The 14,129-nt window shown below is 43.7% G+C and overlaps 1 protein-coding gene across 1 annotated transcript; it reads right to left on the bottom strand.

The window, feature by feature from the left end:
* Positions 1 to 994: 994 nt before the first annotated feature.
* On the bottom strand, positions 995 to 3,973 carry FZD10 (frizzled class receptor 10). Its single transcript, XM_073557068.1, has one exon. The coding sequence runs from the start codon at positions 3,649 to 3,651 to the stop codon at positions 1,900 to 1,902; it is 1,752 nt and encodes a 583-aa protein (XP_073413169.1). The 5' UTR covers positions 3,652 to 3,973; the 3' UTR covers positions 995 to 1,899.
* Between the last annotated feature and the right edge of the window lie 10,156 nt (positions 3,974 to 14,129).

Here is a 14,129-nt window from a genome sequence, read left to right on the forward strand (position 1 = left end):
TAATTTCCATATCTAGATCAGGCACAGTTCATTGTAATGAATAATAACGTATTAATATTCTGCATGGACTCCGAGGTCAGCAAGGCTGGCTACTCTTGGCAAGTCCAACCTGGGAGACGTAGAGCGCTGCGGAATATGATAGCGCTATACAATCAAAGAATAATAAATAACTAATCTCCATGGAGTTATTAAGTTCTTCTTTCCACTGTCTATCAAGTTCTAAGGCCACGTTCAGTATTCGGTCAGTATTTTACATCAATATTTGAAAGCCAAAACCAGGAGTGGGACAATCAGGGGAAAAGTAGAATAGAAACAAGTCATCATTTCTGTATTTTTCCCCCACTCCTGGTTTTGGCTTCCAAATACTGATGTAAAATACTGACCAAATACTGAACGTTTGAACATGACCTGAGATATATTGTATATGGCGTTGTCATTAGTTGGCGAATATACGTGCTCAACATGCAATTCTAAGTTTCTTTGGTGACAGAGAAAAATTTGATTGGATGCGGAATATGAAAAAAAAAGGATAAAAAAAAAATATGGTGGATCAGAGCTCAAACAGAAGCTGACCACAGAGCTGCCGGTGATTTTATTTTTACTCAGCTATTTAAATGAAACTCTGTATCTTTTGAAAGCCAATTGTTGTGTTCCACACCATAGAGCAGATTATTCATCTTCCTGTAATACACTGGAGATAGCCTTTGAAGAGACTTCAGAGTTTGGAAAGTCATCCAAATCTCAGGTTTATGATCTGCAGACTTTGAAAGCAGCTATAATATAACAATAGATAAAGTATTTAAAAGCCTATCCATGTCATGTGTTATCAAGGTACTGTCCTCAAAGTGCACGGTGCCTATTGTATCCAAATCGTAATTTCCAAAATTGTCATTAACCCCTGAGATACACAACGAAATCTAGGAAGCCTAAAAAAAAAGAATCAGATTAGTAAATATCAGACGTTGACAAGTATAATTGAAAATACATCTCAAGCTAAAGAACAATATTATTTTATTTTTTTAATAAAATAGTAAAGCATGAAAAATAATTGTATGTTACAAATATATATATATTTATATATGTACAGCAAAAAAAAAAAATAACAAAACAAAAAGATGGTGCATATTTCACCTAGCAAAGAGCAACACAACATACAAAGTTTCCCTTTGCGGTATCTAGTGCTTTTTGATCTATTCATAGCTAGAATTTGTTTCACAATAGAAAGAGTCAATAAGCCCTTTGAATTGATCCATCTCCCTTTTTAACCAAACAGTCCCAACGTGTATAACATTTGGCTTGATTTCCATTAAAAAGCCACAGGGTAGGACTAAAGGGACAGAGGCCTCAGTTCTTTTGTCAAGAAATCTCTTTTGTTGCCCTCTTTGCAGAAACATACACAGTTTCTTCTTCTTTTTTTTTTAAGTAGTGGGAAAGAAAAAAAATAAATATTGCACATTATTTCCCAGTGACAGAACTAAACACTATGGTTATGCCTTTAGAAGAACAGTTCGGCTTTGAGGGCCAAGAAGGGCAAAGAGGTCAACGTTTTCAGTAATGACTAACATCTACTCAACCAGTAGATCTGAATTGTACAAAAATAATAATTAATTTATATTTTCAAGCATTTCAGTAGCTATTAGTAGAGTTCCCAGATAGGTACTTGTTTTCTCTGAGATCACTAGTCCAGTAGATTTAACACCCCTCAGGATTACTAAGACAGAACCCTGGCCATAGGTATTAGTGATATCCCATGGAGTCCCTGCTCTACCTGTCATCTCTCCACTGGGTACATGAACCACAATTTTCTTTACAGATTTACCTTGGCTTGCTGCATTGTGGTGATTAATAAAACAAGTTGGGGTGGCTAGTATGTAGTGTATTTAGGCAGGAAGCCCCTTCTCATACACATGTAGGGGGTTGTAAGGCTGATTCATACTTTCCATGGTGAAGTTTTTGTGGCTGCTGAGTCTTTTTGTAGATTCCGGTACTTGTAATGACACTTGCAGGTTTTCTCCTGCTCCTTTTCTTTAATCTTTTGCTGAAAACATTCTGCCATGACTGTAAGGTTTTAGAAGTCCATATCCACATGCCACTGGTTATGCCCACAACTAGTAACATAAATATTTTTACCATAAAAATCTCTACAGCTGGAATCGAGTTTGTCATTGTACAATCCAGGGTTTTGGTCTGACTATTAGGCTTACACTTATCTTGTGTGGCTAGTATTTTCCAGTAGTCCATGTTAAGTCGCTCGTAGAAATAACAAGCGATGACACAAGTGGCGGGGACTGTGTAAAGGACAGAAAAGACCCCAATCCTGACCATGAGTTTTTCAAGCTTGTCAGTGTTTTCCCCTCCTGTTTTCATGACTCTCCTAATGTGGAAAAGAGCCACAAAGCCAGAGAGAATAAAAGAAGTGCCAATGATGAGGTAGCAAGCTAAGGGAATGAGTACAAAGCCAGTCAAAGCATTGACATCCATGCTGCCAACATAACAAACCCCTGTGAGCTCATCACCAGCTACTCTCCTCATTACCAAAATCATGATGGTCTTCACAGCTGGGATAGCCCAGGCAGCCAAATGGAAATAGCTACTGTTGGCCTCAATAGCTTCATGTCCCCACTTTTTCCCTGCAGCCAGGAACCAGGTCAGTGTCAGAATCACCCACCACAAGGAGCTGGCCATACCAAAGTAGTAGAGAATGAGGAACACAATGGTGCAGCCAGTGCTCTCTAGACCCTCCTGGATGACATAAAGTTGCCCACTGTCTCTATCACAAGCTATACTGTCCGCTCCAGCAAACAGTCGGATGATGTAGCCTACAGAATACACACAGTAGCACATGGATAAAAATATGATAGGCCTCTCGGGATACTTGAAGCGCTGAGGATCTATTAGAAAGGTTAGTACAGTAAAAGCGCTGGAGAAGAAGCATAAAAGAGACCAAATAGCAATCCAAATGAAGGCAAACTTCTTGTCATCCTTGCTCCAGTAAACATCTACTCCAGAGGTGCATAGGGGAGCACAAGAAGCACTCTTCTCCACATGGTGGAACTTTCCTGAGTTCTCACAGGTTGTCCTGCTGGGTAGATCCTTAGGCTGAGGGTCAACACCATTGTTGGGTCTCTGTGGCCTGAATATTGGAGGCAGCATGCTAGATCCTCTGGGGGCTTCATCAGATCCATTGTTGGGGGCCTCCATACACAGGTAGTTTGGGTCATTTTTGTTAGGCAGTTTGCTACAATCCAGAGAGTCTGGCCACTTGAAATTAAATTGCTCCATGATCGGGGAGCACTTGAGCCTTGCCTGCTCACACATGACCCTACAGGCTGGGATCGGGGTGGACACCTGCTCGGTGCACATAGGAGCATACAGAGAGCACAAGAAGAACTTCAGGTGGCTGTGACAGCCGTACTCTACCAGGGGGGCAAACTCGTGCAGCTGGATCGCTGCCTCTCTCTGGTTCTCATGCCCCATCAGGTTGGGCATCCTGGTCATGTTGTAGCCAATGTCCTTACACATAGGGATCTCTATAGCCTGACACTTGCCATCACCAGTCCGGTCTGTGTCTATGGAGCTGATCCCTGAGCAGAGGCATATTCCAAGCAGCAGAAGTAGAGTAGATCGTGAGAGCTGAGCTGTGCTATCCATGCCTGCAGCTCACAGAGGAAAATCCTTTAGTGTTTAGTCACAGGCTGGGATGATACGGTGCTCAGAGCTGCATAACTCCTCCTGGTGAATGTCCAGCTCCAGTCCTAGGATAGCAGGTGACAGCCAAGAGGTTCTGCAGAAGTTGCAGGCAGAGGTCAGCGTGCCCCCAGCAGTGGTAGGATCTCCTCCTCGCACATGTCCCTCTGCCTCTTCTTCTCTGGTGTCACACAACCAAGTGAATGTGCTCAACTTCCCTGCTCCTGCAGACACTCCTCCTCCTCCTCCTGACTCTTCTTTCTGCAGCCCCAGCAGCTGTTTTGGGGGCTGTGTCCCAGGATGAAATAAAAACCTGTTGGAGATCCGCCTCATGTACGACATCTACTTTGCATAAGAAAGGTGAAGCTGACACGTTGACTACTTAGCAATGGGTCTTCAGGCAGGACCCCTGCCCAGACAGTGCTGCACTCCCACACTTTCCCTGCTCCACTCCCTCCCTGGGGAAGTTCTCCATGTGTCTAGAAAGTCATCTGCTCTCAAGTGCAGGTAGGATGTGAGGGGGAGCAGCTTATTAGGAAACACAACACTTGGCTTTTGAACCTATTTTATTCTTTATTTGGAATGGTGGACCCAACAAAGACTTCCAGTTTATTGCCGGTTACATGGGCTATAAAGCTTCATTGCTTCCAAATGACCCCCTTAGTCATTGGTTTCGGACGTCTTTTCTTGATATTTTAAGCAGTTTTGGAAAAAAGAGTTCATGCACAGATGTGATTTTTCATGCAGTGGGATTAATCGGGTTTTCTGACCCAGGATAAGCGATAACTTGCTGATCCGTATGAGTCTGACCCACAAGATCGGCACCGATCGGCAGGTCAGAGAATTTTTTCCCAACTGGGAAATGTTACGAGTTGTTACAAGTAAGACGCCACTAAGGGTGGTTTCACATTAGCGCTTTTTAAGCGCACGCACGGCCGGGGGTAGCTCCACCCCCGAGCCGGCTCTCTGCCCGGCGTGCCCGCCCCTTGCTTGTAGCGCCGCCTCCTAGCGCACAGCGGCGCCTGCGATCGGCGCACCCTATCTTTAGCATAGGGTGCGCAGATCGTGCGCAGGCCGTGCGCTAGTTGCGCTTTGACCTACGCTGCGCACTTTTGACGGTGCGCCGAGCACGCCGAAATCCGAAAAGTTTGATTTTGGCGCGCACGGCGCACCGTCAAAAGTGCGCAGCGCAGGTCAAAGCGCAACTAGCGCACGGCCTGCGCACGATCTGCGCACCCTATGCTAAAGATAGGGTGCGCCGATCGCAGGCGCCGCTGTGCGCTAGGAGGCGGCGCTACAAGCAAGGGGCGGGCACGCCGGGCAGAGAGCCGGCTCGGGGGCGGAGCTACCACCGGCCGTGCGTGCGCTTAAAAAGCGCTAATGTGAAACCAGCCTAAATTCATTCTATGTGGGTCTGTCAGAAAAAATGTGCGGATATAATAAATTTGACTCAAAATATGACGTCGCTTAATTATACCCATTTTTGATCTGGAAGATCAATGCCTCAAGCGAACACACCTAGTCATTGTTTTTGCTATAAAACATTAATAAATTTGTCTAAAACACTTTGCACCAGTTTTGGGCATGAAGTGCACCCGAGAATAGCCACAGCAACCTTAGTACATGCAGAATGTGCATTTTTGTAATTTTTTGGGAAATTTTCAGATTATTACGTGCTTAATAGCTTGTTAAGATGGTGGACCGATCTTATGATGCGCAGACATACTGATCAGTAATAGATTGTTTTGTGCGCATAGACTGTCATTGTTCTCAGCAGTACATGTGCTGTGAAAGAAACCGTTCTATGAACTTTTTTTTCACTAACCCCGTGTATATAATAATAATAAATTTTATTTTTATAACGCCGACATATTCCGCAGCACTTTACATTTCAGAGGGGATTTGTACAGACAATAGACATTACAGCATAACAATAATCACATAGATCATAACAGATACCAAGAGGAATGAGGGCCCTGCTCGCAAACTTACAGTCTATGAGGAAAGAGGGAGACACGAAAGGTGGGTGGTAACAGTTGCCCTGATTGTATGGACCAGTCATAATGTTAAGTGTGTAACAGTACAGACACAGAGGGCTAATGGAGGCATAAAGCATGTGGGAACATGATGCGGGGAACCTGGTTATGGTAAAACTTTTGGCTCTGCCACACAGGGATAGATTAGGTTAATGTGTTGGGGTGGTAGGCCAGTCTGAATAAATGCGTTTTCAGGACACGCTTAAAATTGTGGGGATTGGGGACTAATCGTATTGACCTGGGAAGTGCATTCCAAAGAATTGGCGCGGCACGTGTAAAGTCTTGGAGACGGGAGTGGGAGGTTCTGACTATTGAGGATGCTAATCTCAGGTCATCAGCAGAACGGAGGGCGCGGGTAGGGTGGTATACTGAAACAAGGGAGGAGATGTAGGGTGGTGCTGAGCCATGGAGGGCTTTGTGAGTGAGGGTAATAAGTTTATACTGAATTCTGGAGTGGATGGGTAGCCAGTGTAATGACTGGCACAAGGTAGAGGCATCGGTGTAACGATTGGTGAGGAATATGATCCTGGCTGCAGCATTCAAGACAGATTGGAGGGGGGAGAGTTTGGTAAGAGGGAGACCGATTAGAAGAGAGTTACAATAGTCGAGACGAGAATGAATAAGAGAAACAGTAAGAGTTTTTGCAGAGTCAAAGGTAAGAAAAGGTCGAATTCTAGAAATGTTTTTGAGGTGCAGATGACAAGAGCGAGCCAGTGATCGAATGTGGGGGGCAAAGGAAAGCTCGGAATCAAGTATGACCCCAAGACAGCGGGCCTGTTGCTGGGGAGTAATAGTGGAACCACACACAGAAATGGCAATGTCGGGTATAGGTACATTAGTAGAGGGAGGAAACACCAGGAGTTCAGTCTTTGACAGGTTCAGTTTCAGATATAGTGAGGACATGATATTAGACACAGCGTTTAGACAATCGCCGGTGTTTTCTAGAAAGGCTGGCGTGATGTCAGGAGAAGAAGCGTATAATTGGGTGTCATCAGCATAGAGATGGTACTGGAAATCAAATCTACTGATTGTTTGACCAATAGGGGCAGTGTACAAGGAGAAGAGGAGGGGACCTAGAACCGATCCTTGGGGGACCCCAACAGTAAGGGGAAGATGAGAGGAGGAGGAACTGGCAAAAGATACAGTAAAGGAGCGGTCGGAGAGATAGGAGGAGAACCAGGAGAGAACGGTATCCTTGAGGCCAATTGAACGGAGCATAGTGAGGAGGAGCTGATGATCCACAGTGTCGAATGCTGCAGAGAGATCCAAGAGAATTAGCATGGAGTAGTGACCATTTGATTTAGCTGTTAGCAGATCATTAGAGACTTTAGTGAGGGCAGTTTCAGTGGAGTGTAAAGAGCGGAAACCGGATTGGAGAGGGTCGAGAAGAGAGTTTTCTGAGAGATAGCGGATAAGACGGGAGTGGACCAGGCGTTCCAGGAGTTTAGAGATGAAGGGAAGATTAGAGACAGGTCTATAGTTAGCGGCACAGTTTTGGTCGAGGGATGGTTTTTTAAGTAGTGGATGTATGATGGCATGCTTAAATGAGAAGGGAAAAATACCAGAAGAGAGAGAGGTTAAATATTTTAGTTAGGTGAGGGGTGACAGCAGGGGAAAGGGACTGAAGGAGCTGTGACGGAAATGGGTCACTGGTGCAAGTAGTTGGGCGAGAAGATGCAAGGAGCCTGCTTACTTCTTCTTCTGTGACTGGTTCAAAATCAGAGAGTGAGTTAGATGCAGTGGGGGAGGGAGGACAGTGCATGGTATGAGGTGATTGGGAGATAATTTCCTGTCGGATCTGGTCAATTTTTTCTTTGAAGTAATTGGCCAGATCGTCAGCTCGGAGCTCCGTGGTTGGGGCCTGTACTGTTGGATTGAGTAGAGAATGAAAAGTGTCAAAGAGACATTTCGGGTTATTGGACAGTGAGGTGATGAGGGTGTTGAAATAGGTTTGTTTGGAGAGGTGAAGGGCAGTGTTGTATGTTCTAAGCATAAACTTAAAATGGATGAAATCTTCGGGTAGATTGGATTTTCTCCACAGACGTTCGGCGCACCTGGAGCACCGCTGCAGGAAACGTGTTTGCACCGTGTGCCAGGGTTGTCGCCGTCTGCGTTGTGGTGTTCTATTTATAGGGGGTGCAAATTCATCCAGGGCACTTTGAAGTGTTTCATTGTAATGCTTCAATGCAGAATCAGGACAGGAGAGGGAGGAGATAGGGGCCAATGAAGACTGCAAGTTCTTCATAAGTTTCTGGGTGTTAATGGCCTGTATGTTTCTATAAGTATGGACAGTGGGGGTGACCTGAGCAGCCTGGCAGTTCTTGATAGAGAATGAAAGAAGATTGTGGTCAGAGAGCGGGAGAGGGGAGTTTGCAAAATCATCCACTGCACAAAGCCGAGAGAAGACCAAGTCGAGGGAGTTTCCGTCTTCATGCGTTGGAGAATTAGTAAGCTGCGAAAGGCCAAATGAGGAGGTTAGAGATAAAAGGTGAGTAGCAGATGGTGAGAGGGGAAGAGCAATGGGGATGTTGAAATCACCCATGATGAGGGTAGGGATGTCACAGGAGAGAAAATGTGGAAGCCAAGTGGCAAAATGATCCAGGAACTGATGGGAGGGGCCGGGAGGACGATACACCACCGCCACTCGCATGGAGAAGGGGGTGTAGAGTCTGACGGCATGGACCTCAAAAGAAGGGAAGACAAGTGAGGGTACTTGAGGGATAACCTGAAAGGTACATTTTGGTGATAGGAGCAGACCAACGCCTCCACCAGCTCTATTGTCTGATCTTGGGGTATGAGAGAAGTGAAGCCCCCCGTATGAAAGAGCAGCAGCAGCGGTAGTGTCTGACTGCTGGATCCAGGTTTCAGTAAGAGCCAGGAGGTTAAGAGAATTAGAAAGGAAAAAGTCATGAATGAAGGAGAGTTTGTTACACACTGAGCGAGAATTCCAAAGTGCACAATTAAGAGAGACAGATGGCATGCAGGGAATATTAATAAGATTAGAGGGGTTTCTGAGTGTAGCAGTCGGGAGGTTTGACTTTCTATAACATGGGGGACCAGGGTTGGGAGCAATGTCTCCTGCGACTAGGAGAAGGAGGATAGAAAGAGTGAGCAGATGGTTAAGTGATTTGTGAGAGAGTCTCTGATGTTGAATGGTGGGACTGACTGGGTCTGTGCAGTTTAACAACGTGAAAAGAGCATGAGTGCTATACATAGGAGAGGAAAGAAGCGAGGGGCCAATGTGGATGGAGTGTAGAGAGTTAATGCCAGGGCGGTGGATGTGTGTGAATGCGGCGGCCAGGATTAAAATTACACAAATGCATATGGTATATATTTGTTGTACTCCAAATGTACAGGGAGTAGATGTATATAAATGTCTTACCTGTCTCCTGCCCTGTCTAACTTCCATGTTATAACTGCCAGTACTTTGATAAACTGTACTTGGATAAAGTGTGCATAAATGCCCCCTGCATAAATGCTATCCCCAAGCTATGTCTGAATATATAGGAGGATAAGACTTAGAACTTTTTTTTTTTTTTTTTTGGGCTCTCTCTCTTCTCGTTAATCAATCACACTAAATTGAGACACCAGGACCCAATAAAATGTTGTGGTCAAATAAACACATGTCCAGCACTACATGGATCATAAAGCACTTTGAAAAGTTTCTTGACCTCACAACATAAGGGGACAAGCAGAGTAAGTTGAAAAAAAACTATATACCATATAGAAGCTTGCAGAGTTGAAAACACAGAGATAGCATTCAGGATTAACTGCTTGCTGACATTGAATGGAGACACAGGAGTGGATTCAGAGCAGAGATTGGAAAAGCTGGTTACCATATAGAAGCTTGCAGAGTTGAAAACACAGAGATAGCATTCAGGATTAACTGCTTGCTGACATTGAATGGAGACACAGGAGTGGATTCAGAGCAGAGATTGGAAAAGCTGGTTACCATATAGAAGCTTGCAGAGTTGAAAACACAGAGATAGCATTCAGGATTAACTGCTTGCTGACATTGAATGGAGACACAGGAGTGGATTCAGAGCAGAGATTGGAAAAGCTGGTTACCTGTATGAAGAGAATAGAGATGCGTGTCACATTCATCCATGTTATAACTGCCAGTACTTTGATAAACTGTACTTGGATAAAGTGTGCATAAATGCCCCCTGTGTATGTGGTGTACTGTCAGTGTATTAACATATTCACCTACCGCCTCCTTCTCCAATATGCAGCACCATTCTGGTCCTCTTCTAAGTGATGTCATCACCTTTCAGATTACCTGGCTAAGGCTGGAGCCACACACAACGTATAAAAATACGCTCTGTTTTACATTGGCGAGAATCTCAGAAATGTTTCCTGAACAGTGATCCGTATGTCATCCGTGTGCAAGGCGAGGATGCGATTTTCTCACATCTAAGCATCCGTGTGACATCCGTATGGCATCCGTATGGTGTACGACTTGCAAAATGGACATGTAATTGATCCATGGCCTCAAATATTTGTGAAAACATATATACAGTCTATATATACAGTGGGGAAAAAAAGTATTTAGTCAGTCAGCAATAGTGCAAGTTCCACCACTTAAAAAGATGAGAGGCGTCTGTAATTTACATCATAGGTAGACCTTAACTATGGGAGACAAACTGAGAAAAAAAAATCCAGAAAATCACATTGTCTGTTTTTTTTTCATTTTATTTGCATATTATGGTGGAAAATAAGTATTTGGTCAGAAACAAGCAATCAAGATTTCTGGCTCTCACAGACCTGTAACTTCTTCTTTAAGAGTCTCCTCTTTCCTCCACTCATTACCTGTAGTAATGGCACCTGTTTAAACTTGTTATCAGTATAAAAAGACACCTGTGCACACCCTCAAACAGTCTGACTCCAAACTCCACTATGGTGAAGACCAAAGAGCTGTCAAAGGACACCAGAAACAAAATTGTAGCCCTGCACCAGGCTGGGAAGACTGAATCTGCAATAGCCAACCAGCTTGGAGTGAAGAAATCAACTGTGGGAGCAATAATTAGAAAATGGAAGACATACAAGACCACTGATAATCTCCCTCGATCTGGTGCTCCACGCAAAATCCCACCCCGTGGGGTCAGAATGATCACAAGAACGGTGAGCAAAAATCCCAGAACCACGCGGGGGGACCTAGTGAATGAACTGCAGAGAGCTGGGACCAATGTAACAAGGCCTACCATAAGTAACACACTACGCCACCATGGACTCAGATCCTGCAGTGCCAGACATGTCCCACTGCTTAATCCTGTACATGTCCGGGCCCGTCTGAAGTTTGCTAGAGAGCATTTGGATGATATAGAGGAGTTTTGGGAGAATGTCCTATGGTCTGATGAAACCAAACTGGAACTGTTTGGTAGAAACACAACTTGTCGTGTTTGGAGGAAAAAGAATACTGAGTTGCATCCATCAAACACCATACCTACTGTAAAGCATGGTGGTGGAAACATCATGCTTTGGGGCTGTTTCTCTGCAAAGGGGCCAGGACGACTGATCCGGGTACATGAAAGAATGAATGGGGCCATGTATCATGAGATTTTGAGTGCAAACTTCCTTCCATCAGCAAGGGCATTGAAGATGAAACGTGGCTGGGTCTTTCAACATGACAATGATCCAAAGCACACCGCCAGGGCAACGAAGGAGTGGCTTCGTAAGAAGCATTTCAAGGTCCTGGAGTGGCCTAGCCAGTCTCCAGATCTCAACCCTATAGAAAACCTTTGGAGGGAGTTGAAAGTCCGTGTTGCCAAGCGAAAAGCCAAAAACATCACTGCTCTAGAGGAGATCTGCATGGAGGAATGGACCAACATACCAACAGCAGTGTGTGGCAACCTTGTGAAGACTTACAGAAAACGTTTGACCTCTGTCATTGCCAACAAAGGATATATCACAAAGTATTGAGATGAAATTTTGTTTCTGACCAAATACTTATTTTCCACCATAATATGCAAATAAAATGAAAAAAAAACAGACAATGTGATTTTTCTGGATTTTTTTTTCTCAGTTTGTCTCCCATAGTTGAGGTCTACCTATGATGTAAATTACAGACGCCTCTCATCTTTTTAAGTGGTGGAACTTGCACTATTGCTGACTGACTAAATACTTTTTTTCCCCACTGTATATGTCAGAGAGACACATATATTGTATATATATACAGTATATATATATATATATATATATATATATATTTATATTTCATACAGAGCTAGATAGCAGAATAGCCAATAATTCAATTGTCGGCATCTGTAAAATCATTACAGAACCCGACAGGATATGAGACATGGTTTACATACAGTAAACCATTGCATATCCGTTAGATTTTTATATGTCCTTCACTAATGTTAGTAGTGTGTGTGTAAAATTTTGGAGCTGTAGGTGTTAAACTAAAGGATTAATTCACTGAAAAAACTGGTGTGGACTCCCTGCACAATTTTCTCCGCCAGAGATGGAAAGCCAGTGACTGAGGGCAGAAATTAATAGCCTAGAGAGGAACAATTGTTTTTGCCCCCCTCTCCGGCTAAAAAAATCTGCCCCCAGCCACCCCAGAAAAGGCGCATCTGTAAGTTGCGCCTATTCTGGCTCTTACCCTCTCTCTTCTCATGGCCCTATAGGGGGTGGCATATGGGGTAATAAGGGGTTAATGTCACCTTGCTATTGTAAGGTGACATTAAGCCTGGTTAATAATGGAGAGGTGTCAATAAGATACCTCTCCATTATTAATCCACTGGTCTGAAAGGGTTAAATAAACCACACACATTAAGAATAAAGACTTTTAATGAAATAAACACATTTTTACCATCTTTATTTAACTTCCAATCCAATCAAAGCCCTTGTTCTCCTGTAAAAAATCCAAAATAAAAAAAGCAACAATATCCCATACCTGTCCGTCGTACAGTCAAGTCCCATGCTGCAATCCATCTCAATGGGTTAAAAAGTTTACAATCGGGAGCTGTGCTAATGCGACTGGTCCAGCTGTAAACCACGGAGGAATGAATGAAAAGCTGCCTGCTCAGCCTCCCCGCCTGACCGGAGATGAACTCATTAGCATGGGAAAGTTTCTGAACATTTTCCCATACTGTCAGTTCACCTCAGGTCAGGTGGGGAGTCTGCACAGCTTAAGTGACATCAGCGGTAGTCACTGAGGCTGCACTATTTAACCCCTTGACATGGATAGCAGCGTGGAACTTGACTGTACGGCAGATAGGTATGGGATATTGTTGATTTTTTATTTTGTTATTTCATTAAAAGTCTTTTTTCGCGTGTGTGTGTGTTTTTAACCCTTTCAGACTAGTGGATTAATAATGGATAGGTATCTTATTGACACCTCTCCATTATTAACCTAGCTTAATGTCACCTTACAATAGCAAGATGACATTAACTCCTTATCACCCCATATGCCACCCGCTACAGGGCAATGAGAAGAGAGAGGGTAAGTGCCAGAATTGGCGCATCTTACAGATGCACCATTTCTGGGGTGGCTGGGGGCAGATTCTTTTATCCGGGGGGGGGCAATAACCATGGTCCCTTCCTAGGTTATTAATATCTGCCCTCAGTCACTGGCTTTCCCTCTTTGGCGGAGAAAATTGCGCGGGAGCCCACACCATTTTTTTCTGTGAATTATTCCTTTAATTTAACACCTACAGCTCCAAAATTTTACACACATACACTACTAACATTATTAGTGAGGGACATATATAAATCTAACGGATATACAATGGTTTACTGTATGTAAACCATGTCTCATATCCTGTCGGGTTCTGTAATGATTTTACAGATGCTGACAATTGAATTATCACCTATTCTGCTATCTATATATCTATTAAATATATATATATATATATATATATGTGTGTCAATGACATATATATATATATATATATATATATACCAATTCAATGTGTATACATGTATTCTGTCTATTATATTTTAACCTGTCAGTGTGATTTTACAGTATAGTGCACTGAATTGCCGGCTTTTCTAAAGGACACCGGTGCGTATTTCTCGCAAGTCACACGCATGGTCCGTGTGTAATCCGTTTTTTTCTCGCACCCATAGACTTGCATTGGTGAGTCTCGGGCATAATACGATGTAAATCACAGCATGCTGCGATAGCACCCGCACGTATAACACGGGCGAGAAAAAAACGGATGATGGGAGCTGCCCCATAGATTAACATTGTTCCGAGTGTTATGCAATTTTCTCTCTCATAGCACTCGTCCGTATTTCTCTCCAGTGTGACTCCGGCCTAACTCTATGCTCTATGTGTGAGCCGGTAGTTTCTTGTAGGGCTTGTGCAGATGGCATAGTTTCTCTCATCCGCGAGAATCAGGGCGGTTATGCCAATGTGATCAGAGTGTCAGAGGAGAGAATCAGAGCATAATGTGAGGA

Source organism: Dendrobates tinctorius, unplaced genomic scaffold (assembly GCF_039654945.1).
Source record: "Dendrobates tinctorius isolate UK_male_01 unplaced genomic scaffold, ASM3965494v1 ptg000243l, whole genome shotgun sequence".
Classification (NCBI taxonomy): Eukaryota; Metazoa; Chordata; class Amphibia; order Anura; family Dendrobatidae; genus Dendrobates; species Dendrobates tinctorius.